The 27,861-nt window shown below is 38.9% G+C and overlaps 1 protein-coding gene across 2 annotated transcripts in view; it reads left to right on the top strand.

Moving 5' to 3' along the window:
- YWHAE (tyrosine 3-monooxygenase/tryptophan 5-monooxygenase activation protein epsilon) overlaps positions 1 to 26,437 on the top strand; it is a 44,710-nt gene extending 18,273 nt beyond the window's left edge. The window contains exons 2-7 of one of the 2 annotated variants that reach the window (XM_060291133.1): positions 14,469 to 14,668; positions 17,037 to 17,143; positions 18,001 to 18,207; positions 20,539 to 20,675; positions 23,797 to 23,843; positions 25,465 to 26,437. In XM_060291133.1, the coding sequence (XP_060147116.1) occupies positions 14,469 to 14,668; positions 17,037 to 17,143; positions 18,001 to 18,207; positions 20,539 to 20,675; positions 23,797 to 23,804 (659 nt within the window). In that variant the 3' untranslated portion in view covers positions 23,805 to 23,843; positions 25,465 to 26,437. The remainder of the gene's footprint in view (positions 1 to 14,468; positions 14,669 to 17,036; positions 17,144 to 18,000; positions 18,208 to 20,538; positions 20,676 to 23,796; positions 23,844 to 25,464) is intronic. The other variant, XM_030861879.3, reaches the window with a different exon arrangement.
- The last annotated feature ends 1,424 nt before the right edge of the window (positions 26,438 to 27,861 follow it).

The following is a 27,861-nucleotide window of genomic DNA, read 5'->3' as shown; positions in this document are numbered from 1 at the left end:
AGACCTCTTCAGAGAGGCTTCCCAGATCTCCTGTTTTGTTTCAGCATCCTATTCATTTCATATAGTACTCAACACAAACTGTATTTAGATGTCAGATTTATTCTGTCAACTTTAAGACATTTAAACTTTTGCTTAAAGAAGAATCCCAGGGACTTCCCTGGTGGCACAGTGGTTAAGAATCCGCTTGCCAATGCAGGGGATACGGGTTCTATCCCTGGTCCGGGAAGATCCCATGTGCTGTGGGGCAGCTAAGCCTGTGCACCACAACTACTGAAGCCCGCACATCCTAGAGCCTGCACGCCGCAACTACTGAGCCCACGTGCTTAGGGCCCATGCTCCACAACAAGAGAAGCCACTGCAGTGAGAAGCGCGCACACTGCAACTAGAGAAAGCCTGCACGTGCCACAACAAAGACCCAACACAGCCAAAAATAAATAAAATATTAAAAAAAACAAAAAGCCAGGAGTGGCTTCCAAATCTTGGCCAAACTGTTTACTCAGATTGCTTTTTAAAATAAGTCATCTTAACATATATCTCAATATTTTGTTGGTTTTAACAAAATATAACTAGTGATTACTATAGCTTTTTATCTCTCTAGGAAAATATAAGTGACATAAGTCTCCTAAAGCTACAAACATCAGCTTTTAATTGTATTTTTAGATCCTTTCCACATTATTTACTGTTGGAATTAAAGTAGTTAAGAATTTTTATTTATTTATTTTGGCTGCGCCGCATGGCTTGTGAGATCTTAGTTCCCCAGCCAGGATTGAACGTGGACCCTCGGCAGTGAAAGCACCGAGTCCTAACCACTGGACCGCCAGGGGATTCCCAGTTAAGAATTTTTTAATAGATTGACTTACAATTTTGAGTAATGTAAAATCTTAAATTGTGTTTTGGCACCTCAGAACTCTTCAGTGATTTGGAAGCACACTCACACAAGTGCAAAAAACATTTTAAAGTGATGGCATCACAAACTTTGTGCAGACTTAGGCAGCTGAATTATTAGTGATGAAACTAAATTGTCGAATTTGGCAGGGATTTAATGTTCAGCAGCCAATTTAAGTCACGTTAGTTTTCTGAGAATGTTTTGTAACCAGCTTAATCTGATGGGCTTATGAGAGTATAGCTCTGTCAAAAATCATGTTCCATAGGGAATCATACTGAATTTCTTTTATGGTTAGCTGACAATACCTGCCCTTAAAATTGTCCAAATCAAATTTCTTTTCCATGCCTTATGGTACAGAATTATTGGTGCCAGTAGAGTATTCATCAGTGTGACAGAGAAAATGCATAGTTTTAGAAAAAATTTGGCTCTTACCTGTATATTCCTAAATATTAACAGTCATTGCTACCAAGAGATATGACTCTTAGAAATCTGTAAGACAGGATGGTGATTGTCATTGCATTATCCATATGCATTGATTATATTTAGTGGTTGTACAAATTTTGCTTAGCTGGTAATTTCACTCATTTCTTGGAGGTTGTCTAAGTCCATCAGATCATCTGAAAGCAGCATAACACCTGGACATTCACATAGGTAACTTCCTGTAGAAATGCTCTCATTGATTTCATGAGATTAGAAGTGTCTGAGTGAAGACTGCTTCTCTTGTGTAAATCTAGTCAAACGTTTTCTGTGACTCTTTTTACGTAAAGATCCATATGGTAAATTCCTGTTAGATTTAGTACCTTGGAAATTTTTCCTCCAACAAACTTGCGTACTTCTTGTTATCAAATACAGGAACAAAATTCAGCTTGGGACATTTTTTATTTTAATTTCTTTTTTTGGGAATTTTTAAAAAATTAATTTATTTTTGGCTGCACTGGGTCTTCGTTGCTGCATGCGGGCTTTCTCTAGTTGCGGCGAATGGGGGCTACTCTTTGTTGCAGTGCGTGGGTTTGTCATTGTGGTGGCTTGTTGTGGAGCACGGGCTCTAGGCGTGCGGGCTTCAGTAGTTGTGGCTCGTGGGCTCTAGAGCGCAGGCTGAGTAGTTGTGGCACATGGGCTTAGTTGCTCCGTGGCATGTGGGATCTTCCTGGACCAGGGCTCAAACCCGTGTCCCCTGCATTTCAGGTGGATTCTTAACACTGTGCCACCAGGAAAGTCCAGCTTGGGACATTTTAAGTTGTTGCTTCAATTGTCATTAACCATAGACAAAATTCGTGGTCTGTGTTAATTAATTGCCCATAATTCCTATGCGTATCTGTGACCTTATAAGTAATGTCTGGTTTGATAGACTTTTTTTTTTTTTTAAATAAATCTTAGTGTGGTTTCATTGGTTTTTTTTTTTTTTTTAAGCTATATTGAGACACTGTAGTGCGCCCTCCCCCCTTCTTCCAGCTTCTTGTACTTGGGCAGCAGCAGGGTCATGTGAGCTGTTTGGCCAGTGAAATGTGAGCAGAAATTGTATGTGTAACTGTGTACAGTAAGTCCCTTACATACGAACTTGTTCTGTTCCAAGAGTGCGTTTTTAAGCCCAATTTGTTACTAAGCCCAACGAAGTTAGCCTAGGCACCCGACTAACACAATCTGCTATATAATACTGTACTGTAATAGGTTTATAATACTTTTCACAGAAATAATACATAAAGAAAACAAACGGTACCTTGAAAAGCACAGTAGTGCAGTACAACAGCTGGCATACAAGGGCTGGGCATCGAGTGAACAGGCAAGAAGAGTTACTGGCTGGAGGAGAGAGAGGAGGTGGGAGATGGTAGAGCTGAAGGATCATCAGCAATAGGAGACAGAGGGCAAGCTGCAGTTTCACTCACACCTGACGTTGATGGCACAGGTTCTGGTTCCTTGATGGATTCAATTCTACCTACACTCTTGAGAAAATGATCCAGTCATGTCTGGGTAATAGCTCTTTTTTTCTCGTCATAAATGACACATAAATCCAGTAGGACTGGATTGCAATCTGAACGGCTGCTGCAGTACCGTTCTACGTTTAGGTCCTGTGCCTCAAAAAACTAAAATCCTCAAGTAAAATCTCTTTGCCATTTCCCACATTGTGAGTCTCTTTGATTCTTCAGTTACTACTACTTTTGTCTCTCTTCGTCTTTTCTGTGCGTCTCCTATTCCATCAGGTCTTCATTAGTAAGCTCCTCATGTTGCACAGCAAGGAGTTCAGTGAAGTCATCCTCTTGCAGACCTAGCTTGAAATAAAGACACTATACTATTGTACTCTATACAGTACTGTAAAGTATACAAAAGCACAACCACTTGTAAAGGATGCATGCACATGACAGTGTACTCCAGACAGGTGAACTGACTCAGGTGATCGGACATGCTAACGCATGTTCGTATCTTTGAAAGTTCACAGCTTGAAGGTTCGTATGTAGGGGACTTAACAGAGACAGTGACGAACTCTTTCCTGATTCTTCTGTTTCTTCCCTTGCTTCCTTGACTAGAGAAACCTCAAGTACCGAACCATACAGCCTCAAGATGGTGGACTCTCACAAACATTTGAGTGAAAAAGAAACCTTTGTTGTGTCAAGGCTCTGAAATTTGATGAATAATTTGGTTCCCAAGCTCACCTCTCCTTTGGGAATACAGAATTATCAATCACAGTTCAGAATAGGTTGAAAACATGTTTACTGTCTCTTGTACTTTCAGTTTTGAGATATTAAATAGATTGCATCTAGGCCTCTGCTTTCCAGATCTTAGGGGAGGCAGAGCTGTCTCAAAATTATATGCCAGCTTCTCTAAAGGTCATCCTTTGGCTGGTGTGTTAAATATGTGCATGCTCTATGAAGGACTTTTTGCTTTCATGGCATGCCTCAATATGAATGAATCATTAAAGGGCATAACACTTCCCCCTTCTCTGCACACTAAGTCTCTGGTGGATTTCCTTCTTTTCATTCCTTAATTTCTAAACCGTATCTCTTCAGAACTAAGTATTGAGATTTTAAGGGAGATGTTCATCACATTAAGCTCTCTGGCCAGCCTGAGCTCTTTCATCTTAAGCCTTTTAGTTCTCCCTTTGGTCCTCAATCTAGCTATTCTCTCCTGTTGCTGGCACAAGTCTGGTTTTCTGCTTTTTATTCATTTGGGAACTCCCCCACCCCCCTACCCCAACCCATGCCAAACATCAGGTTTTCCTTTGCTGCTGTACTTATCTTCCCCACTTTTGACCCAGAAAACACAAATATTTTTTCTGTGTATGGTACAAGAGGCATCACCTTCATACATCCCAGCTTTCAGTGTTAAGTTTCTCTGATAATCATAAGATGGAAATGTTCCCAAAATTTAAACTTTTGAAACTGGGACATTCCCTGGTGGTCCAGTGGTTAGGCCTCCATGCTTTCACTGCAGGGGGTGCGGGGTTGATCCCTGGTGGGAGATCCCGCATGTCGTGCGGTGCTACCGAAAGAAAAAAAAAAAAACTTTTTTCTTCAGCAACTGGGAAAATACTTCAAGATATTTGTTCTCTTCCTTTTGCTGTTCTCTTCTAGTGCAGAATGGCTTTCTGTGATGATGATTCTTTTCTCTTTATTATCTTATTATCCTTATTTGAGGTTTTTAGTTATTTTGTAAAGTGTCTCTGAGATAATAGTCATCATGTGATAAAGTGAAAAACTCAGTGTGAGGGGAAAATGGTTTTTATTTTATTATATTGAAAAGTATAGTTTTTACACTTCTATTTTAACAATAGATCTTCCTGTTTTGAGGAAGTACTCTCATTTGATAGAAATACTAATATGTCTTGGGGGAGGGGTAAAGACTTCTCTATATGTCAGTCCAGATGTATGCATATAAAATATATTCTGGGACTTCCCTGATGGTGCAGTGGTTAAGAATCTGCCTGCCAATGCAGGGGACATGGGTTTGATCCCTGGTCCCAGAAGATCCCACATGCTGCGGAGCAGCTAAGCCCGTGTGCCACAACTACGGAGCCTGCGCTCTACAGCCCGTGAGCCACAACTACTGAAGCATGTGCACTCTAGGGCCCGTGTGCCACAACTACTGAGCCCGAGGGCTGCAGCTGCGGAAGCCCGCACGCCTAGAGCCTGTGCTCCACAGCAAGAGAAGCCACTGCAATGAGGAGTCTGTGCACCACAACGAAGAGTAGCCCCTGCTCAACACAACCAGAGGAAGCCCGCGGACAGCAATGACGACACAACGCAGGCAATACACACACACACACACACACACACACACACACACACGTATGTATGTGTGTACTGGGACTTGCCTGGTGGCACACTGGATAAGACTGCACTCCCAACGCAGGGGGCCTGGGTTTGATCCCTGGTCAGGGAACTAAATCCCACATGCATGCCACAACTAAGAGTTTGTGAGTCGCAACTAAGGAGCCCACCTGCTGTAACTATGGAGCTTGTGAGTCGCAACTAAGGAGCCCACCTGCTGCAACTAAGACGTGGTGTAACCAAATAAATATTAAAAGAAATATTGTAACGAATTCAATAAAGACTTTAAAAATGGTCCCCATCCAGGGCTTACCTGGTGGCGCAGTGGCTGAGAGTCCGCCTGCCGATGCAGGGGGACAGGGGTTTGTGCCCCAGTCCGGGAAGATCCCACATGCCGCGGAGCGGCTGGGCCCGTGAGCCATGGCCGCCGAGCCTGCGCATCCGGAGCCTGTGCTCTGCAATGGGAGAGACCACAACAGTGAGAGGCCCGCGTACAGCAAAAAAGAAAAAAAAAAAAAGTCCCTATCCAAAAGAAATTAAAAAAAATATTATATATATTCTGATAGATCCCAAACTAACAATTTCAAACAACCATGCCTGATAACTAATAATTGGTCTAGAGAGATTTTTACTGAGGTGATTTTTATTATTTCAACAAGGTGAATTTTACAGAGTTTTATACAATTTACAGAGGTACCTTGGTTTTTTCCCCCTGGCTTTTCTCATGGTAGTTCTGCATCACCCCTGAGATAACTTTGCATTCTTTCCATTTGACATAATGATTTGGGAAGCTTGCCTTCATGCAAGCCAGAAATAAATGTATTGTCTTAAGTTTCTTCTCATGTTGGGTCTTTGGAGGAGTTTCTTTTCAACAGTCCCTAGTTAACTGAAGATTTTATCAATACTATCATCATCATGTCTGTCATCTGGATTACTTTTCATTGAGAAGGGGGGACTACAGGGTTTGGGACAGAGCTACTTCATCTTCGTCGTGTGTGTGTGAGAAAATACACACAACAAAATTTACCACGTTGATCATTTTTTTTAAACAGTGATATATATATTTTTAAAATTATTTATTTATTTGGCTGCGCTGGATGTTGGTTGCATTATGTGGGATCTTTGTTGCGGCATGTGAGATGTAGTTCCCTGACCAGGATCGAACCCTGGTCCCCTGCATTGGGAGCTCAGAGTCTTAACCATTGGACCACCAGGGAAGTCCCACCATGTTGATCATTTTTTAGTGTATAGTTCAGTGGTGTTAAATACATTCACATTTTTGTGAAGCCATTACCATCCATCCCCATGATTCTTCCATCTTGTAAAACCGAAACTGTATCCATTAAACAGTAACTTCCCATTGTCCCCTTAGCCCCTGGAAACTAACATTATACTTTCTTTAGGACTAATTCAAGTATCTCATATAAGTGGAATCATGCAATATTTGTGTTTTTTGTGACTGGTTTCTTTCACTTAGTATAGTATCCTTAAGGTTCATCTATGTCGTAGCATATTGCAGAATTTCCTTTTTAATATTCCATTGCATGTATATACCTACCTTTTGCTTATCTCTCCACACGTCAGTGGACACTTGGTTGCGTCCATGTTGTAGCTATCATGAATAATGCTGCTATGAAAATATCCAGATATATCTGTTCAAGATCCTGCTTTCAGTTCTTTTTGGTATATACTCAGAAGTGGAATTGCTGGGTCATATGGTAATTCTGTTTTCAGAATTTTTCGAGGAACTACCATACTGGTTTACGCAGCAAATGTACCATTTTACATGCCCACCAACAGGGCATGGGGTCCAATTTCTCCACATTCTTGCCAACACCTGTTTTCTGGTTTCTTGATAGTGGCCATCCTAATGGGTGTGAAGTGGTAGATGATCTTAGTCTTTTAAATAAAGGAAAGAGCTAGATGTTTTTTCCCCTTGATTGTCTTGCTCTGAATGCACCCTAGGAGGCTCTTGATTGGGAATCAAATCTGGTAATTGTTTAAAATGGCACTTTTGTATCCTCTGTTATAGATTGCTTTGATGGGCTTATTTCCTACCCTTGCCTTTTTTTTTTTTTAACATCAACCAGCCACTTTTCCATATAAAAGACAAGTTATAACCCTTCGCATTCTTTGTGCCTTTTCTTGATAATCTATAGCAGATGAATTGGTAAGACTTCTAGACTACAGTATACCCAGTTCTCAGAATAACTCCAAATGCCTTGACTTTTTGTATTATGAAAGAGTTTTGGTCTTCTTTAGTCATTTCATGTACAGAATTCAAGATCAGATCATATAATACTAGATACTTCATAAGTCCCTAAGATGCCATGGTCTTGTTAATTGGGTATATTATTTGAATGTACTATAGGCATTTAGCTAAAGTTTGATAACATAGGACACCTATACTAAATTCCCCTTTATGTATTTAATGAACAGAATTCAGACCTTCAGGATGATTCTTTGGGTCTCAGAAACTTCTTTAGGGGCAGATACATAGCTAAATTTTCTACAAAATAAAATGGGCTGCAGAAAAAGGGCCTATTGAAATTGCTGAGAAGGGAGTATAGAATCTCTTGTTCTATCTAGGAGGGGGGGATCCTTAAATAGGTTTCATTTATCTGTGATATAGTCAGGCCCACCAGAATATATTTCTCAATCTCTGTTAACATAGTTCAGTTTACATTCTTCATTCTTTCATCAAATGTTTGTGTGCCATTTATATCATTAGATACTGTGCTTTTCTGGGAATAGAGAGATAAAGACACAGTTAATGCCCTTTTAGGACGGTAGTATTTGATGGGAAGAAAACACTGATCCTCAACACAGAAAGAAGTATGAACATGGGTTGGAGAGCACAGTAAGGCTTTGCAGAATAAGAACTTGATCCAGAGGGATGAATAGTTTCCTAGACAAAGAGGAAAGGTCATGGGTCAACTGATCAATCTTACATAAAGCAAACCCAAGACCTCTCCAGAACCTTGAGTGACAGAACCTTTTTAAGGCAGTGTTTGATTCTGTGGCCCTTTCTGTCCTTGGGGTGTTTGCCGTTAGTGTTTTTGGACTTAAGAATTTGTTTCTATGAGCACACTACTTGGAAAGTTAGTTGAATGTGGTTGTTAAGAGGGAGCTCAGGCACTTAAGTTAGATTGTCTGGGTTCGAATTCTGGTTTTACCACTTAATAGCTGTGTGACTTTAGGCAAGTTACTTTTTCAGTTTTTTGTCTTTAAAGTCAGAATTATGTGTTCTGACAGCCGGCAGACATTTTTTTCCATGTTCAGAGAAATTATGGTTATGACCCTGTATACTTTGGTAGGAGGTACATGAGTCCCATCATCCAATACACCGCCTGCTTGTTTTCCTGTGACTGATTCTGAACAGTTTGCTTCCATCCTGAGTCTGGCTCTTACTAGAAACTGTAGGCCCCCCTTTAGATTTTGTACTCTGTCTTTATAAAATTAAGACGATTGGACCTCAGCAGAGACCTGTTTTACCATCTGGCAGGGACAGTCTTGGGAGAATCAAGTTTACTGGGATGTTGTTTACTACTAGGCATTGGCAATTAAGGTTTTTTTTAGATGTTGGGGGTAAGAGTTAATTAATTAATTTTTGCTATGTTGGGTCTTTGTTTACGTGCGAGGGCTTTCTCTAGTTGTGGCAAATGGGGGCCACTCTTCATCGCGGTGCGCGGGCCTCTCACTCTCGCGGCCTCTCTTGTTGCGGAGCACAGGCTTCAGACGCACAGGCTCAGTAGTTGTGGCTCACAGACCCTGTTGCTCCGCGGCATGTGGGATCTTCCCAGACCAGGGCTTGAACCCATGTCCCCTGCATTAGCAGGCAGATTCTCAACCACTGTGCCACCAGGGAAGCCCGGCAGTTAAGGTTTTTGAAGATAATGTTCTGGGAGGTTAACTTGTAGGTGGAAGAAGATGTAAGCAGGAATGAACCACATTTTAATGTATTAAGCTTGTATGTCTGTTGTCATTGAAATCATTTATCTTGCATCTATTCTTATAAAAGCAAACGAAAGGATCCCCATACAGATGAATTCAAATAAATGTTCAAATCTGAGATAATATGATTAAATCAGAGCATGACTGTGGAGTCAGAGTGCCTGTTGTAATCCACTGAATTTGTGATTTTGAGCAAGTTTCACCCCCACAGTTTTTAGTTTCCTTTTATAAAATGGGGATAATACTGGTACCTACTTCAAAGGTCTGTTCAGATTCAGTGCATTCAGATTCAGTGTCTGTTCCGGTGTAAAGCGTTTGGAACAGTGCCTACCGTGAGGTGTTTTATTTGTGAATCAGTTTATCGAAGGAATGTGTAAATAGTTCAGAGAGCAAAAACCAAGAACCAAAGCTAAATTAAAGTTGGGGTGCAAAACATTTGACTCTCCTGGCAGGATAGTCAGTAACAAAAAGAAGTAAGCTGGTTTAATGTAATGGATGTCTAACTAGGCTATTACCACTCAATGAAGGAGAAATGACCTGGAACAAAACAAGCTTAGTATTTGGTTAAGATGTCCTTTGAGTTGTGAGGATTATAATGTTTCAGAGTTTCTGTAACAGTGGTGATTTTCAGTCAGCTACCCGTTGTTCCCAAACTATCAAGAGTCCCAGAAATGATATTTTATTGCCCAAAACTCATGTACCAAACTGCGCATCCACAAGTAGTGATTTGACCATGAGATGCAGTTCTCTGGTTCATAAATTGTGATCATATCTACTGCAGATAGATTTGACAGTCTTCTGCCATCTGAGAAATGCTGAGATCGCATTGATAAAATAGTTGCTGCAATAATGATTTCATGAAATACTAGTGTTTGAGAAGGTTGTGTGAATATAACTGGTGTTAGTCCTCTGCTGATGGAGGTTTTAAGGTTGTGGCTAGTCTAGAGTTTTGGATAAATTAGGGTTTTCACATACTTTTGGGGTATATTATAGTTAGGATTGTGTGTCTGTTGCTGGTGTAAAAAAAAAGGATAAGGATGACACCAGTGTTATGGGAATTTCTCTATAGTCATAATTTGTACAAATTGGTACAAAGCCTGGTCGTAGAACTTTTAGCTCTTTTCTCTTCTGCTTCGTGCTACTACTGTCCCTTAATCTAGTTCCTTCGAGAGTGAAGAAATTCCTGAAGATAAAGGGCTATGAGGAGTAGTTTGGCTTTTAAAAGTAACTACTATAACTCCGTAATAAAAAGGCAGATAACTCAAAAATTGTCATAACATCTGAATGGTATTTTCCAGAGAGCATACAGAAATAGCCAGTTAGCATATGAAAAGATGCTCAACATCATTAGCCATCAAGGAAATGCGAATCAAAATCAGAGATACCACTTCACGCCCACTAGGATGACTATTAAAAAAAAAAAAAGGGAACAAGTGTTGGTGAGAGTATGGAGGAATTAGAATCCTCCTCTATTGCTGGTGGAATGTAAAAATGGTGCAGCCCCTGTTAAAAAAGTTCAGCAGTTCCTTCCTCAGAAAGTTATCATATGACCCCGCAGTTCCACTCCTTAAGTATATATTCAAGAGATTTGAATGCATACTTACATGAATGTTCATAGCAGCATTTTTCATAATAGCCAAAAAGTGGAAAGTCAACTCAAATGTCCATTAACTGATGAACGGATAAGTAAAATGTGGTATACACCTGTATACATTCAGTAAATGAAGTATCGATAGATGCTGCACTATGGCTGAACCTTGAAACATGCTAAGTGAAAGAAGCCAGTTACAGAAGACAACATACTATATAGTTCCATTTATATGAAATGTCCAAATAGGTAAATCCATAGAGATGGAAAGTGGATTGGTGGTTGCCTAGGGCTGAGGGATTTGGGGGTAAATGGGGAATGACTGCTAATGTGTATGGAGCTTTTCTTTTTCGAATGATGAAAATGTTCTAAAATCGATTATAGTAATGGTTGTGCAAATTCTGTGAATATAACCACCATTGAATTGTATGCTTTAAACAGGTGAGTTGTATGTGAATTATAGATCAGTAAAGCTGTTATTTAATAATAACAGATAACTGCTACTTTTGTATTTGTACCACAGTCTTTTGTGCATTGTTTTGTGGCTTTTTCAATGAAGGGAATTGTATACTTAATTGAAGCTGGGGTAGTAGAATATCATTGAGTATTTAAAATATATTTCTCCCCTCACATTGTAAAACTATTATATGATCATTGTTGAAAATTTCTAGAGCACAGAAAAATGAAAAAAATCTGTCATCTGGAATAGTACCCAGAGACATACCATTGTTAAATTTTTAGTGGTATTAGATATTTGGGTACAGTTTTTCCATATATAATGTTGCAGAGCTCTACAGATTAAAAGAATTATGGTCTTTTTTTGGTGTAGCTAGGTTACTTTTTAAATTGCTTTGTTGTTGGAACAACTTAGATGAATTACTGGTTCACTTCTGAGGCGTGTTTTATTTGTTGTTAGTTTTTGAGAACTAGTATGGCAGTGAGCTTGAAATGATACCCTCTTTACTCCACTGCCACTAAATTTAGGCTTTTTTACATGGCTGTGGTTAAAAAAAAAAATTGGATGTTTCAAATGAATGTGCTCAGGCTCCCACAGATGGTCTTAAATATGCCTTAATACTTTTTTTTTAATGCTTCAGAATTGCATTTTAAAAATTCAGCTGTATTGAGGTAAAGTTTATAATACACTACTTATACACATAAAATTCGTTGTTTTTTTAAAAATTATTTTTGGCTGAGTTGGGTCTTCGTTGCTGCGTGTGGGCTTTCTCTAGTTGCAGCGAGCGGGGTCTACTCTTCGTTGCGGTGCGCGGGCTTCTCAAATTGTGGTGGCTTCTCTTGTTGCGGAGCGCAGGCTCTAGATGCGTGGGCTTCAGTAGTTGTGGCTCACGGTCTCTAGAGCGCAGGCTCCGTAGTTGTGGCGTGCGGGCTTAGTTGCTCCACGGCATGTGGGATCTTCCTGGACCAGGGCTCGAACCCGTGCCCCCTGAATTGGCAGGCGGATTCTTAACCACTGTGCCACCAGGGAAGTCCCAAATTCATTTTTTTGATAAATGTATTCAGTTGTGTAACCACCACGGTAGAACAATTCTGTTACCCCCCCAAATTTCCCTTGTACTCCTTTGCTCAGAAGCCTCTCACTTCACCCCCATATCTTGGTAACCACTTACTTGCTTTCTGCCTTTATAGTTTTGCATTTTCTATAACTTGATTTAAATGGAATCATAGTCCTTTTTGGTCTGGCTTTTTCCTTTTGTTTTTAAAAATACCTTTATGGGAGTATAATTGCTTTACAATGTTGTGTTAGTTTCTGTTGTACAACAAAGTGAATCAGCTATAAGTATACATATATCCCCATATCCCCTCCCTCTTGAGCCTCCCTCCCTGGTCTGGCTTTTTTCAGTTAGCATGTTTTTTGAAATTCATCCATGTTGTTACTTGTATCAATAGTTCATTCTTTTTTATTCTTGAGTAGTATTCCATTGTATGGATGGACATTTGGGTTGTTTTCACCTTTTGGCTATTATGAATAAAATTGCTGTGGACATGTATGTAAAAAAGTCTTTGTGAAGATATATGTTCATATCTCTTGGGTAATACCTAGGAGTGGGCTTGCTTAGTCTTACAGTGTTGAACTCTGTAAGAAACTACTGAATTGTTTTCTAAAGATCATACCATCTTAATATTTCTATCTAACTTCTGTTTTTAAAAAATATTTATTTGTTTATTTGGCTGGGTCAGGTCTTGGTTGAAGAACATGGGATCTTCATTGCAGCATGCAGGATCTTTCGTTGTGGCGTGTGGGCTCTTTGTTGCGGCACACTTGCTTTTCTTTAGTTGTGGTGCGCGGGCTCCAGAGTGCGTGGGCTCGGTAGTTGTGGCATGTAGGTTCTCTAATTGTGGCTTGCAGGCTCAGTAGTTGCAGCACGCGGGCTCAGTAGTTGTGACACTTGGGCTTAGTTGCCCCCGCAGCATGTGGGATCTCAGTTCCCCGACCGGGGGCTGAACCCAAGTCCCCTGCATTGGAAGGTGGATTCTTAACCACTGCACCACCAGGGAACTCCCCCCACTATGTAACTTCTTGATATTCCTGAAAGGATAATTTTTGGAAACATATCATTTCCTGGGATTACACATAATTTATCATATCATTAAGCAGTGTTTCATAAAGTCACCATCTGCATTGTACTTTAAGGTATGCTTATGCTTAGAATGTGTGCTAAGGGTGCTTGTTAAAACGCAGATCCTTGGGTCTCATCACCAAAAATTCTGACACAGTAAAAGTTGGAGAGCCACATGCTAATATGGCACTTAGTCTTTTCTAAAAGCATAGTTTTCATTATTTATTCAGTTAGTGTTTATTGAGCTGTTTTTGGCTCTTCCTTTGCATTCACGTACATTTTATTAACTATTTTTTCCTATACTTGGGATCACCCAAGGTTTATCTGGGCCCCTTTCTTTGCTCGCCACCTAGTGGTGACAAATAAGAACCATACAAAACTTTACTGATGAATGAATGCATAGGAAGTGGACAGTGTGCCCTTCTAAAGGAGGAAGGATTGCAAATACCCAAAGATAAGTTTGTGTTTGTGACTAACCAAATGCTCAGTATATGCTTGCTATATGAATGAATTCCCTTTTTTCCAGTGACTGCTTTTTGGGGAAGTTCAATTTATTTGTATTTAATTGGGGGATAATTTATTTGAGAGAAAATGCATTTTAGAGCCTGTAAATTTAAAACTTTTGTTTTAAACTGCCAGCTGAATTATTTTTACTGGGAAACAGATAGGTGTGCGCTCCTAGTTCTCTTAATATGGGAGAGATGCCTCCAAGCCATACTTGATACTGTATGAAGTCATTTTGGTTCCATACAGTTTATATTCTAGATACTATTTTTTCTGGGCTCTTAATTTACTTTATCTTTTACATGGTTTTAGTTTTTTACTCATACTAGTCTTGATGATTGTGAAGTTATTTTGTTAAAAATTTTTTTCTTTGTTTTACATTAGCTTGACAGCAAAAAGATCTACTGTGATAAGGATGTTTCAGGGCTTCCCTGGTGGTGCAGTGGTTGAGAGTCTGCCTGCCGATGCAGGGGACGCGGGTTCGTGCCCCAGTCCGGGAGGATCCCGCATGCTGCGGAGCGGCTGGGCCCGTGAGCCATGGCCGCTGAGCCTGCGCGTCCGGAGCCTGTGCTCCGCAACCGGAGAGGCCACAACAGTGAGAGGCCCACGTACTGCAAAAAAAAAAAAAAAAAAAAAAAAAAAGGATGTTTCAACAAAACATAGTTTGTACGGTCTCATTTTATTTTCACTTATAGAAATGGTGGAATCAATGAAGAAAGTAGCAGGGATGGATGTGGAGTTGACAGTTGAAGAAAGAAACCTCCTATCTGTTGCATATAAAAATGTGATTGGAGCTAGAAGAGCTTCCTGGAGGATAATCAGCAGCATTGAACAGAAAGAAGAAAACAAGGGAGGAGAAGACAAACTAAAAATGATTCGGGAATATCGGCAAATGGTGAGATTGTCATATCCTAGACAAGTTTAAAGAATGATGTCTTAGGTGGTGGACTGTTTAAATCATAGCCTAGTACACACATTGTTGTATACCTGTGTAATGTATATTTTACATTTTAATGTATTTACATCTTTCACCCACCTGGATTGGGAATTATAGGCTATTTCAGGACAGAGGAGAAGAAATTTTTTTCCTTGGAAGCTGCAGAGAGTAGTGTTGAGCACCACACAAGTAAAGAACTAATTTAATCTCTGTTTTTATTGTGGTAACTACAAAATACTTCCTTGAGTGACTTGAAATTACCATTCAGGACAATTTAACAAATATTTGTATGCCTATTATGTGCCACACCAGTTGCTAGGTGTTATGTGCAAAGTTGAGACAGTTACAGTTAATATCTTTATGGAAGATCAGTCTAGTCATTGTTTTTTTAATAGAATAGAAAGTATCCGAGGGCATTGGACGTTATTTCATAAAGTTATTGTTTCATATATTACACGTGGGTATATACGGATATGTAATGTTTTATTGTGGGTTTTGGTCAAAAAAGTTTGATCTAGTGCAGTGGTTCTCAACCAGAGGTGACTTTGCTCCTCAGAGGATATTTGGCAATGTCTAGAGGCATTTTGGGTTGTCACAACTTGACAGTTCTGCTGGTATTTTAGTGGGTAGAAATGAGGATACTGCTGAGCATCCTGTTATGCATAGAACAGCTCCCACTGTTGAGAAACTGATTCTAGTGGAACTGATTCTAAACACACTCTTAAGAGTACAGTGAGGGAAATAACAGAAGCAGTCACAAAGTTAGCATGGGGAGTAGTAAATTTGGTAGGGGGAGGGAAAAGGGAAACGTTTACTGACTAACATGGGGAGATATTTGTAATATATATAATTGTGCAAGATACTGTATTTAATCTTTAAATGACCGTGTAAAGGGTATTACTCCAGTTCATAGATGGGAAAACAGAGGTGTTCTGAGTGATTAACATACCTGGGGTTACAGAGAAGGTGGTTAGCTGGTACCAGTGTGACCATTACTTTCAAATAAGTTGAAAAAAGAATATGGATTGTCGGTAGACAAGTTTGGTGTCTCAGAGGGATGAGGAAATGAGCAAGTGCTAAAGAGGTAAGTCTGTGAACTAGATTGTGGGATTTGGGATAAGTAGGAAAGGAAGCAGGAAGCAAAGAGAGGACCTGATAAATTGGGAGAAGATGAAAGAGTCAAGAGGCTGGAATTTAAGACTTCCAGGATAGAACAGCACAGTTAGGAGTATGGACAAGTGAGGGTCATGGAGTTGAGATGAAGGAACTGTGTTGAAACGAACATGATAATACCTTGATGTGATACCCGGAATTGGAGAGGTAAGCTGTAGATACTCAGTGAATGTGGGTGAAGAGCCTGTGGAGATCTACTAATAACAGAAATTGAGAAATTAAAACATAGTGGATGATCTTCCAAGGAGGAAGGGTTTTGGAGTATTAGGAGAGCAGTCATACTGAGTCAGTGAGGAGTTAAGAGAGTCAGAAATCATCCTTCTCTTAGAGCAGACTATCTTTTCTTGAAAAGCCATAAAGAAGGTAGTTTATTCAGGAGAAAGCTGGTTTTACTTAGGATTAGAAAGAGATTATAGGAGAAGAGAGAGTGGGCGAATTATTTACAGTGGGAAGGAGGAGGTTCCAGAGGGCATGAAATGAATTTGGAAAGGTTGAACAATGTCACTGTAGTAATAGAAAATGGAAAGCAGACTGTGTATATATGTTTAGGAGTAGTGTGCGTTTTGGGCATGATAAACGAATTGGGACGAGTGGCAATATTTCCTTTAGTTTACAGATTTTTGGTGTTGTAACTGGCTATGGATCTACCACTCAGGTGGTTGGCTGTTGAGCATAGTAGTGGTTAGAAATGTGAGCCTTGGAAGCAGAATACCTTGGTTTGAATTTTTATTCCATCCCTTACAAACTGTGACTAACCATGCAACCTTACCTGGGTTCAAGTTCTCACTCTGCCTCTAAGTTCTTTAAGTTAGTGATCTTTGGACGAATATAGTAATCTTTGTTTTCCCATTAAGTGGAGACAATAGTTGCTACCTCGTTAAAGAAGCTACTTAATATAAATGTGCTGCACTTAGTAAGTAGTAATCACTGTTAGTTCTGTAGTTGAACTGTGAGGTTTTTTTAAGCACTTAAGTAATGGCACATAGGAAGAAACTTTCATTAACCGGACACAGCTTGTCTCTGCTTTTTTATCAAGAGAGGGAAGGGGGGTTTGGAGAGGGAGGGGTATGCATGTTATCTTCTCCAAAACCAGAGATAGAATGTGATAATTTATATATAATTTCTTAAACAATTTTTTTGACTTTTTTTTCAGGTTGAGACTGAGCTAAAGTTAATCTGTTGTGACATTCTGGATGTACTGGACAAACACCTCATTCCAGCAGCTAACACTGGCGAGTCCAAGGTTTTCTATTATAAAATGTAGGTTCTATACTAGAAGGGAAAATGTCAGATTAAATGTTGGCTCTCTTAGAATCATCACTTTTTTATGTAGGTTTACAACATTTTATTTAATGTTGGAAAGATAGTTACGGGAGGAGTGAGTCTCAAGAATTAAATTAATTTTTGAATACTCATTTGCAGATTCACTGCTAAGAAGAGTCAATATTACTGCATTTAAGGTGGTCAAACTATTACTGTAAAAATGTACTAAGTTTTGCTTTACCTATTCATAGTCATTTGCTTGTGTGGGGCTGCCCCCCTAGCTACAAGCAGTGCATTACACAGTTCAGTCTTTTTTTTTTTTTTTGCGGTACGTGGGCCTCTCACCGCTGCGGCCCCTCCCGCCGCGGAGCACAGGCTCTGGACACGCAGGCCCAGTGGCCATGGCTCACGGTCCCAGCCACTCCGCAGCACGAACCCGCGTCCCCCACATCGGCAGGCGGACCCCCAACCACTGCGCCACCAGGGAAGCCCCACAGTTCAGTCTTAACAATTTATATGGAAGTTTTATTTCATGAGTAACAAACTGTTGTGCCATTCTTTGGAACCACTTTTTATATTTAATTCTCGTCTATCAAGTGATAAATTTGTTGATTTTTGAGCCTTTTCAGTTAATTTCTCTAGGATTTGGCTTATATTTGGCAATGTGAAATCTCTGAGGAGGAAAACTAAATAGATGAGTCAGTCATTCCTGAAAGAGGCTTTTTGAAATTATTGAAGTATACCGGTTTCATATTTTTGTCACATATGTGATCTTATGTAATACAGAAAACTTTTAACAACTTATTTAAAAAGCATTATTCCTAATTCTGTGTTTTGTTTTTGTTTTGTTTTAGGAAAGGGGACTACCACAGGTATCTGGCTGAATTTGCCACAGGAAATGACAGGAAGGAAGCTGCGGAGAACAGCCTAGTGGCTTATAAAGCTGCTAGTGATATTGCAATGACAGAACTTCCACCAACACATCCCATTCGCTTAGGTCTTGCTCTCAATTTTTCCGTATTCTACTATGAAATTCTTAATTCCCCTGACCGTGCCTGCAGGTAGGTCATGAAGGAGAACAAACGCTCTCACTATGAAAGTAAAAAAGGGTTACAAAGGAGAATAGCAACTTGTTTTTTGTCTTGTTCCTTGGGACTGCCTTCGTTGGCTTGGTCCTGTAATAAAGAATTATTCTGGCTTTTAATGCAGCTGTTTTGAATGATATAAAGACAGACCTATCTCGTTTCACTAGGATAGCAGTTAGGATAATTATGTTGATGGGGAAAAATTTGATTGGTAGATTGAAAAGAATCTTGTTACAGAGTAAGAGGAAGGAATGAGAAATTTTCATCATAGAATTATCTTCATTTCTGTATATTAGCTTTCAGTCTTTATAGCATGTGTTTAATATAGTTATGCTCTTAGTGTACATGTCATTTTGTATTTTCTGTCATAAAATTTGGCATCCTATTGACGTATGTAAAAGTACTCCCCCATTTATACTTCAGATTGTTCCCTTTTTTTTGGGGGGGGGGTGGGGGGTGGGTACGCAGGCCTCTCACTGTTGTGGCCTCTCCCATTGCGGAGCACAGGCTCCGGACGCGCAGGCTCAGCGGCCATGGCTCAAGGGCCCAGCCGCTCCGCAGCATGTGGGATCTTCCCAGACTGGGGCACGAACCCATGTCCCCTGCATTGGCAGGCGGACTCTCAACCACTGCGCCACCAGGGAAGCGCTGTTCCCAATTTTTGATACACATATAAATTTAAGAAATATCTTTATGTACATAGCTTTTTACTTTTTAAATATACATAACATGAAGTTTAGCGTTCTTTTTTTTTTTAATTAATTTATTTATTGGCTGCATTGGGTCTTTGTTGCGGTGTGTGGGCTTCTCGTTGCGGTGGCTTCTTTTGTTGCGGAGCACGGGCTCTAGGTGCGTGGGTTTCAGTAGTTGTGGCTTGCGGGCTCTAGAGCGCAGGCTCAGTAGTTGTAGCACACGGGCTTAGTTGCTCTGCAGCATGTGGGATCTTCCCGGACCAGGGCTCGAACCCCTGTCCCCTGCATTGGCAGGCGGATTCTTAACCACTGTGCCATCAGGGAAGCCCTAGCATTTTGTTTTTAAATGTGCAATTCAGTGGTATTAAGTACACACACAGTATTGTCTGTCACCACTATTTCTAAAACTTTTTCATCACCTGAAACAAACTGATCACTAAACAATAACTCCATATTTCCTTCTGCCCCAGTCCCTGGTAATCTCTACTTCCTGTCTTTATGAGTTTGCCTATTTTAGATATCTCATATAATAGGAATAATGTATTTGTTCTTTGTAACTTCAGTGTTCTTGAGTATGTAGGAATCACATATTCCATGAAAGGAGAGATTTTCCTGATGTAAGGTGGATTCATTTGAGTGCAAATAAATATTAATTTATCTGAAAATATTCTAAATGTTGCTAGTCGAGTTTGTCCAAACAGGTAATATGTCTTGACTAATAAAGAAGCTATAGCTGTTTAGCTGATAGTACTGGTTGAATCTCTCATTGCCATTCTCCAGGCTAGCTGTCCCGCACGTAGCTTCAACTTAGTCCTTTCCATGCTTTTGCTTTAATCGGAAGTGTGCTATTTGTGCTCTTTTCCTACCCATTAATTAGTTCAAATATGACTTGCCCATTTGCTCCTCCTCTTGGGTCCCTAAAGTACTTTCTCCAGGATAGCACTTCATCCTCCTATTATAGTATTTATGTGTCAGTCCCTCTATTCTTAGATGTTTTAAAAAGTTCATTGTGGACCCAGGTTATGTCTCTCTTTCCTCTTTTCTTTTCCCCACCTGTGTCCATCGTCACTTGGTGTACATAGTACACAGTACTCAATAAGTGAATGTGAATTTTGTTTCATTTTAACTGTAGTAATTCGCTTATGTGATCACATTTTTGTGAGTTCTAGATTGCCTAGTTTTCTTCCTTGCTCCATTAACATTAAATTCTGTTGGATTAAATTGTGATACTGTCTCAGAATTTTCTTTTTGCATTAAAACTTTGGTGAACTGTTGACTAGAATTTGGAAATACCTTTAATATGCATGTATTTTGGTGGTGGATTAGAATGGGATTTGGTCTGCTTGTCAAAAGCATAGTCATAAGTGGAACTCCAAAAGTTCCACTAGTTCCAAAGTTGCTGGATTACAAAATTAAAAAGGGAATTAATAGGAAGTTAATTTTCATCAGTTACATCTGCTTTTCCTTTATTTCAGTGCCTAAACCCAAGCATTCAGTGTCGATATTACTGTGTGATAACTGAAGAAAAGACTGAAATTTAACTTATGTCATTTCCAATTCTGGTTTTGGACTTTTTTAGTTCATTTTTGTAATACATTTATGTAAACACTTGTAGGTTGGCAAAAGCAGCTTTTGATGATGCAATTGCAGAACTGGATACGCTGAGTGAAGAAAGCTATAAGGACTCTACGCTTATCATGCAGTTGTTACGTGATAATCTGACACTATGGACTTCAGACATGCAGGGTGATGGTAAGGAGACTGAAGTTAAAGTGTTGTCTCTTTCAGTTGTTGGATCTGTTTACTCTTAGAAGTTGGAATTTCTTTACATTAAGCTACAATTTAGACTCAACAGCCTTTCCTCCAAACTATCAAATTTTGATTACTGCCTTTACCGGAAATGATATCAAAGTACAGTCTTCCATTTTGGTCTGTAAGATGATAAAAGACCTGTTTGGGAAAGGGGATCTTTTGTTAATATTCAAAGATTTAAAGTTTTGCCTCTAATACTGTTTGCTAAACTTAGTTTACCTCTTCTCTCACACTGTGTTTTGAAAGATGGAGGGAGAGGAAGCAGTTCATATTATCATTACTCAGATTCAATTTTAGGGGGTCTAAGGTTAATTGTATTTGATTGTCATGATCATTGCTTTGGCTGAGTGGTAATCCTCAGGTTAAAACTAGATGGTTAGGGGGAAAGGTAAGCTGTGACAAAGTGAGAGGGTGGCATGGACATATATACACTACCAAACGTAAAATAACTAGTGGGAAGCAGCCGCATAGCAGAGGGAGATCAGCTCGGTGCTTTGTGATCACCTAGAGGGGTGGGATGGGGAGGGTGGGAGGGAGGGAGACACAAGAGGGAAGAGATATGGGAATATATGTATATGTATAACTGATTCACTTTGTTATAAAGCAGAAACTAACACACCATTGTAAAGCAATTATACTTCAATAAAGATGTTAAAAAAAAACCAAAAACAACTAGATGGTTATAAGCAGATGTTTATGAAGCATCTTTTCTGTGTGGAAATCTTTTATCTAAAAAAAGAACTAGTGTTACCTCTGTATTCTACACAACAAATGGCATGTCCTGCCCATAGGTCCTTATTTAAGAGGTCTGTGTAGTGTCTTGTTTTCTAGCGTTGCAGTTGTAAATAGTTACTAGAATATTTTATAAAATTTAATCTTGTGATGGGCGGTGGGGTGGGGTGGCTGCTTAATGTTTCTTCCAGTTGTAAAAGGCCAAATTTGTCACGTTTCTTGATTTTAAAGGATATTTTATTCTGCCCATTTCTAAAGAATTGTTTTAATCCATGATACATCATTGAAGGAGGGGGGATGGGACAGGGAGATGGACACAAACTAGTGTGGCATGATAATTATGAGAGTTTTTGTAATTGGTGGTGGTGATATGGGGAGTGGAAATAAAGTTTCTTGTCATTTTCAGCTACAGATCCTTTAAGAGTGTATTACCCAAACTGAAGCATATGTTGTATTGCTTGAGGCTAGCTGTACTTTCCGTTGGTCAAACCAACATGTTGTACTGTATTTGTAAGCATACTTTTTAAAGATGTATTTGAAAATGGGTGTCAGGGCATGTAGGTTGGCAGTGGAAGGATAGAGTCAGATTTTAGAATTACCTTGAGTCATGGTCCTGAAGTGAGAATTAGGTGACTCAGCTTCTAAAGTGCACCAGCTTGATGAACTATTTAGAAACTTGACTAGGGTTGGCATGAGATATGTGGCACATGTGACCTACTTGCACACTTTACCGACAAAGCCAGATGGAGTCACAGATGACTTTTCATTCAACACAGCACTTGAGGGGCAACCAGTACCAGTCTGTGGGACTCAAAACCAATTTAACTATCTCTGAACTAATGACTAAGGTTCCTTCCAGCTTTAAATTCTATTGTATTCTAACAATAACTACTAAGAAGAATGGCCAAATAGCTGTGGACTCTTCACAGTCACCCCCAGCTCAGAGAAGACTAATATCTCTGCCTGTTTGAGGGGATAAAAGGAAAGCATGTGGAGAGTTTGGTAAGCGGTTATTGACCTATAAGTAAGCTCTATACCCCTTTGACCTCTGGGGATGTTTTTTTGAGGGTGAAAAGTAACAAAAAGAAGGTGACTTTGAAAAGCAATTTTTTTTAGACATTTGATGCCAGCTCTTATAACTAAGTTGCTAGATTACAAAAATAAAGTCTATATTTTTCATTATCACTCATAACCAGGAATTGATTGAGGGTAGACTGTATGTCACTCCATTTTTATACAGAACCAAAGATATGCTTTTTCTTGGTTATTGAGCATTGTTTTATGAAATGGATCATTTAAAAATAGGGTATCTTTAGATTTGTTATGTTTTCATAGTTGGGAAGGTTCTTTGTACAAAATGTTTTATTACATTTTAGGGTAGATTTCTCTTTAATCCTAAAACACTTAAAAATCTAGTGAAATTCAGTTGCATCAGTTCCTTTTCATTTTGTAAATTGACCAATTAATTAAATTTGGTCGAAACAGACTGATTTTCATTTAAGAGGTTTGTCACAAAATATTTGGAATTAAGAAGCAGTTTAATGTGAAAAATTCAAGTGGTCTATCTTGAAATTTTAGCAATATTAAGCTATCTGGATTTACAAATTGTTGTCGGTACTAGGAAATTATTTGCTAGTTTTGCTAAAAGGTAGAGTATTACATGCTTCATTAAATTGGTTTTGTGATTTAGAATCAATGCTGAATGTAGAAGAATTTTGGTCATGAAATTGGTCAGGATGTTACTTGCATTTATTTTAAGGATTATTTAGATGGTTTTCTCCTTTTTTACTTTAAATATGAAAAATGGTGTCAAAAACCTTTTGAATTGAGGGTTTCTAAAGGAAGAAGTATATATTCACAAGCCTTTACTTACACGTTTATATGTTATTAACAGCAGAGTATGTTAATGTCTGTCTGGGTCTTTTGAAACATAATTCTTTAAAGGGAGCACCACTTTTTCTCATCAAGTGATTTCAGTCCTTTTCTCTTAACCTGTGGTCAGAGGACTGTTAAATACACAAGTCCATAGAGAGGAAATGTGTTCGCTCTGCCCGTTCCCCTCCTCCCCTCCAAATCTAGAAACTGGGCAAAGAAATATGTATCTGAAGAACCCTTTTTGCCCCCCTTCTGTATACCTTTTAAGAGGATATTATTACATCCTCTTAAAAAGGAACAGATTATTTCTTAGAGTGAAGTTCATACAAAGTAAAAGGATCAAAATCTGACTCCCCTAAATCATTGATGTTTCCTTTGTCCTGCTCTTGGTTTATTTTTCTTGTAATGTTGCTTTCATATGATTGTTCTCCCTCCCTTTCTCCTTGCAATATAGATTCCTAAAGGAAAATCCAACTCTTCCTTTCCCAAAAACTCTACTTTGTAAGTCATTATCATGGCACAGTGAATTCTGCTTTTAGTTTTGGTTCTTCACTAATCATGCCTGCATATCATCATCTTGTCGCTTAAAAAACTGCCTGTTCTACATTCCAGGATGTGAAACCTTCTAAGACATTTATGATCTGCTACCCCTGTCTACCTCTGTTTGGGTGTGACTTATGTGACAGTATTTTTATGCCAAAGTTACTTGGAACTTTTGGCAAATCTAATGGTTGCTTATGAGTAAATTAGAGTGTGCTCTGTTGTTGTATGTTAACCATATTTTGGCAGTGTATGGCTGTTAAAAATGAGTGAACGTTCCTATCATTTCCTAAGTTTGAATACATTATTCTTTGGGGGAACAGTTGGGTGGACCATCATTTTTTCCCTCAGTAAATAGTTACTTTTGTCTTTCCTTGCACGACTTTTTCTAAATGTGATTCAAAAATCTTTATGTACATTAAGTACTTTTACACAATCAGTGTCAAATATTTTTATCACAAAAATGTTAAAATGACTGAAACTATCTTTACTTAACCCTTATTGTTATGACAGCATTTATTGTATCAAGGTCTTTAAGACTGTTTAAAAGCATTCCTCAGAGTTTTGCTTTATGTCTGTAGGCAGCCGGTCTTAGTGTCATTTGTCCATTCTAATTAAGTAATTTAACAAGCACTATGAATGGATGGGTTGTCTGAACTATCATATAATGATTGTTGGGTTAGTTAATTGATTTTCATTTATTTTGATCAAACTAGTAACTACATAGGAATTACAAGTGGTTTGTTAAAGAAGAAGAATGTAACTTTTACACGTTTATTTTTTGGCAGAAGCCTGCATGCTTCCTTATTATGGCTGACTTATTTAATGCTTATTAATAGGTAGATGATTCTCTGGTAAATAGGCTGGCTTTCTGTTGCATGTCATAGTGCAGTTGAAACTCCTCAGGCTAATCATCGTGTTCAAAGGGAAAAGAAAAGTGGCATGAGAGAACTGGTCCAAATGCCCTTCTTTAATAACCTCAGTGGTCTGGTTTACTTTGAGCATGCTATTCCACTCTGGAGTGAGAAATTGTGATTATGGTTTGGTGTGACTGTCCAGGATACAAAATGTGTAAAATATTCGTTTACAAAAGCAGAATCCTCCCTCTAAAACTATAGAACTCCTTTGAAGAATTTTACTGCTCAGTTCTCTTACTGAAACATTTCTAATAATGGGGCCTGCAGAAAAATTAGATTTTGCAAAAAATTATAACATACTCTTGGTTCTTGAAGAGGTGAGGTTATTGAGAAAGAGTATTTTGACTCAAGATATACATGAAAGCTTGAAAATCATTTTAACAATATGGTTACCTGGCTGTCTGTCTAAGAGCTTTTTTAGCATAAAAACACTGACCTTTACTATGCATCAGTTTTTTTTCATCCTGTTGATCATTCAGGACCTTGATCCAGCAGCACCTCTTGGCTTAGGCATCTCAGGTGTCAAGGTAGAAATCCTTTGCCTGTCTGTGTTCAAACCAATTGTAGCAAATATAAGGAGTCTTTATGCTTGGAATGATACCTTTGTGACCACAACAGCCTAGTTTAGTCATTATGAAATAATTAACTGTCATTCTTCTTTGCAGGTGAAGAGCAGAATAAAGAAGCGCTGCAGGATGTGGAAGATGAAAATCAGTGAGACATAAAAGCCAACAAGAGAAACCATCTCTGACCACCCCACACCTTCCCATCCCACCCCTCTTGGAAATTCCCCCATTGTCACTGAGAACCACCAAATCTGACTTTTACATTTGGTCTCAGAATTTAGGTTCCTGCCCTGTTGGTTTTTTTTTTTTTTTTTTTTTTTTTTAAAAAAAAAACAGTTTTCAAAAGTTCTTAAAGGCAAGAGTGAATTTCTGTGGATTTTACTGGTCCCAGCTTTTAGGTTCTTTAAGACACTAACAGGACTGCATAGAGGCTTTTTCAGCATTACTGTATTGTCTCCTGCCAGATGTGGCAAGATCACCATTAGAAATGGAAATTACATTCGAAAGCCATTAGACTTTTAGGTGATGCAAGCATCTAAGAGAAAAGTTAATCACACTATAGAGGTGTATGTGGTATCATTTTCCCTTTTTCTAATTGTTTAAATTGAACTTTATACCAATGTTTAAAAATAATTGGATGTTAGCTTGAGGTGGTTAAAGGTGGTTTGGGGAGTTTGTTGTAATGGTTTTGCTGTAAAAAGTGTTTCAAACTCTGCTGAAATGTTGCTGAAAAGCATGGTGCTGGTAACAGTTCAACAATCCGTGGCTGCTCATTCTTGCCTACTTTACTCTCCCTCTGAAGCAGGTTAGCATTGAAGGTGGTAATGGAAAAGCCTGCATGCGTGTTCAATTCTTTGTTTCTTCTCCTTCCCTCTCCCCCTGGGCCCCGCCCCTCCCCTCCTTCGCTCGCTCAACCTCTTTTGTTCAGTATGTGTAACTTGAAGCTAATTTGTACTACTGGATATCTGACTGGAGCCACAGATACAGAATCTGTATTGTTCTTACTGAAACACAGCATGGATTAACATTAAACTTAAATAAAACAAACCTAAATTAAAAATGCCAAACATCATTACGCCTCCATCCTTTATCCTTCTAAAATAAAATCTCTAGTCTGAACATATTGATTATATCGTTTGCCTGAATGTGAAAAAGATCCCATTTATTTTTTTCCTTCCGTAAATCACTTGTCTGTTTCCCAAAAATGATGTATATTTCTGGGGGGAAAATACCTGTAACCTGGTTGTGAAGAACAAGTATAAGTAGCGCAAGTATCCTGTCTTCTAAACCAGATAACAACACAATGTTTATTTTAATCATTAAAGTGCAAGTGTGTATTTATAATACAAGGTGTAATTGTGGATCATCTAGCATGGAATTTTTGGGGTTGTGCAACGAAAGGCTGAATATGTGAATGTGTCAGAATAATCCTTCTTAGGCTGAGGGAAAAATCCCCCCTGCCCCAATTAGTGACAGGAGCAGAGAAGAATGATTAAATTCATTCTCAGTAGTACACGTACACATGGTAAAACAATAGTATGGTAGTCCCCTTTATTAGAAACACTCAATGTAAGTAATATTTTCCAGAGATCATATACATCAGTGTATATAGATATTTAGTTAGTATAGATCATTGTCAGGCATTGAGATCTGTCTCATTCAAATGACTGCCTCACATTGATGTACTCCTGATTTTTGGAAGAAAAACAGTTGACTACTTTTGGACATTCAGATTATTTCCAGCCTTGCTGTTGTACATGGTGCTGCAGTAAATGCATGTGTATCTGTACGATACATTTCCAGATTTCCTGTGTTAGAAAACATATACTTTTCAATTGGTAAATACTATCTCCCTCCAAGAATTGTTCGACATTATAGCCCCATCAACAGTGTATGAGACTACTGGCTTCACCACACTGGACTTGTTGCTAAATGAGATGTTGACACCAAAAGTATACCTTGGGCTTGAGTTCTTCGTAGTAAAGACTTGGGAAATCAGTAGATTAGTGATGTACTTAGTAGTTCTTACTAAAATAAGTGTATGTAGAATAAACAATGTTTTTGTGAATTGCTTTTCCGTCAGATAATTGGAGACGATTGTATATAAATTGTACTCTTTGGAGCTACCTTCAAGAGATAATCAGATTTGTTTTTTTTCCAGCAGTAATGTTGCCAAGTGTTGTCTGCTGCATCTCAGTCCAAAACTAGAGGAATTTGTTGAGCTCTATCACAGATTTTTAAAGAAACTGCTAATAGATTAGATTCAGGGTTTTGCGGGCCGCTCCCACACTAAACACTAATGTGTGAATGCCTGGACTTGGAAGAGTTTGAATGAACACCTAGGTAATCTTTTTACAAAATAGTCTGGTTTGTGGAGGTGATTCTGCCAAGTTGGGTTGTCACATGAATTTGTTTAGTGAAAGAGTTCCTTAGTTGACTATGTAGACTTCTATTTGTGTTCAGCAAATTCAGGAGGCCATGAGCATTTTCAGTGGT

The sequence above is a fragment of the Globicephala melas genome, chromosome 20, assembly GCF_963455315.2.
Source record: "Globicephala melas chromosome 20, mGloMel1.2, whole genome shotgun sequence".
NCBI lineage: Eukaryota > Metazoa > Chordata > Mammalia > Artiodactyla > Delphinidae > Globicephala > Globicephala melas.
This window is presented reverse-complemented; position numbering and strand designations above follow the sequence as displayed.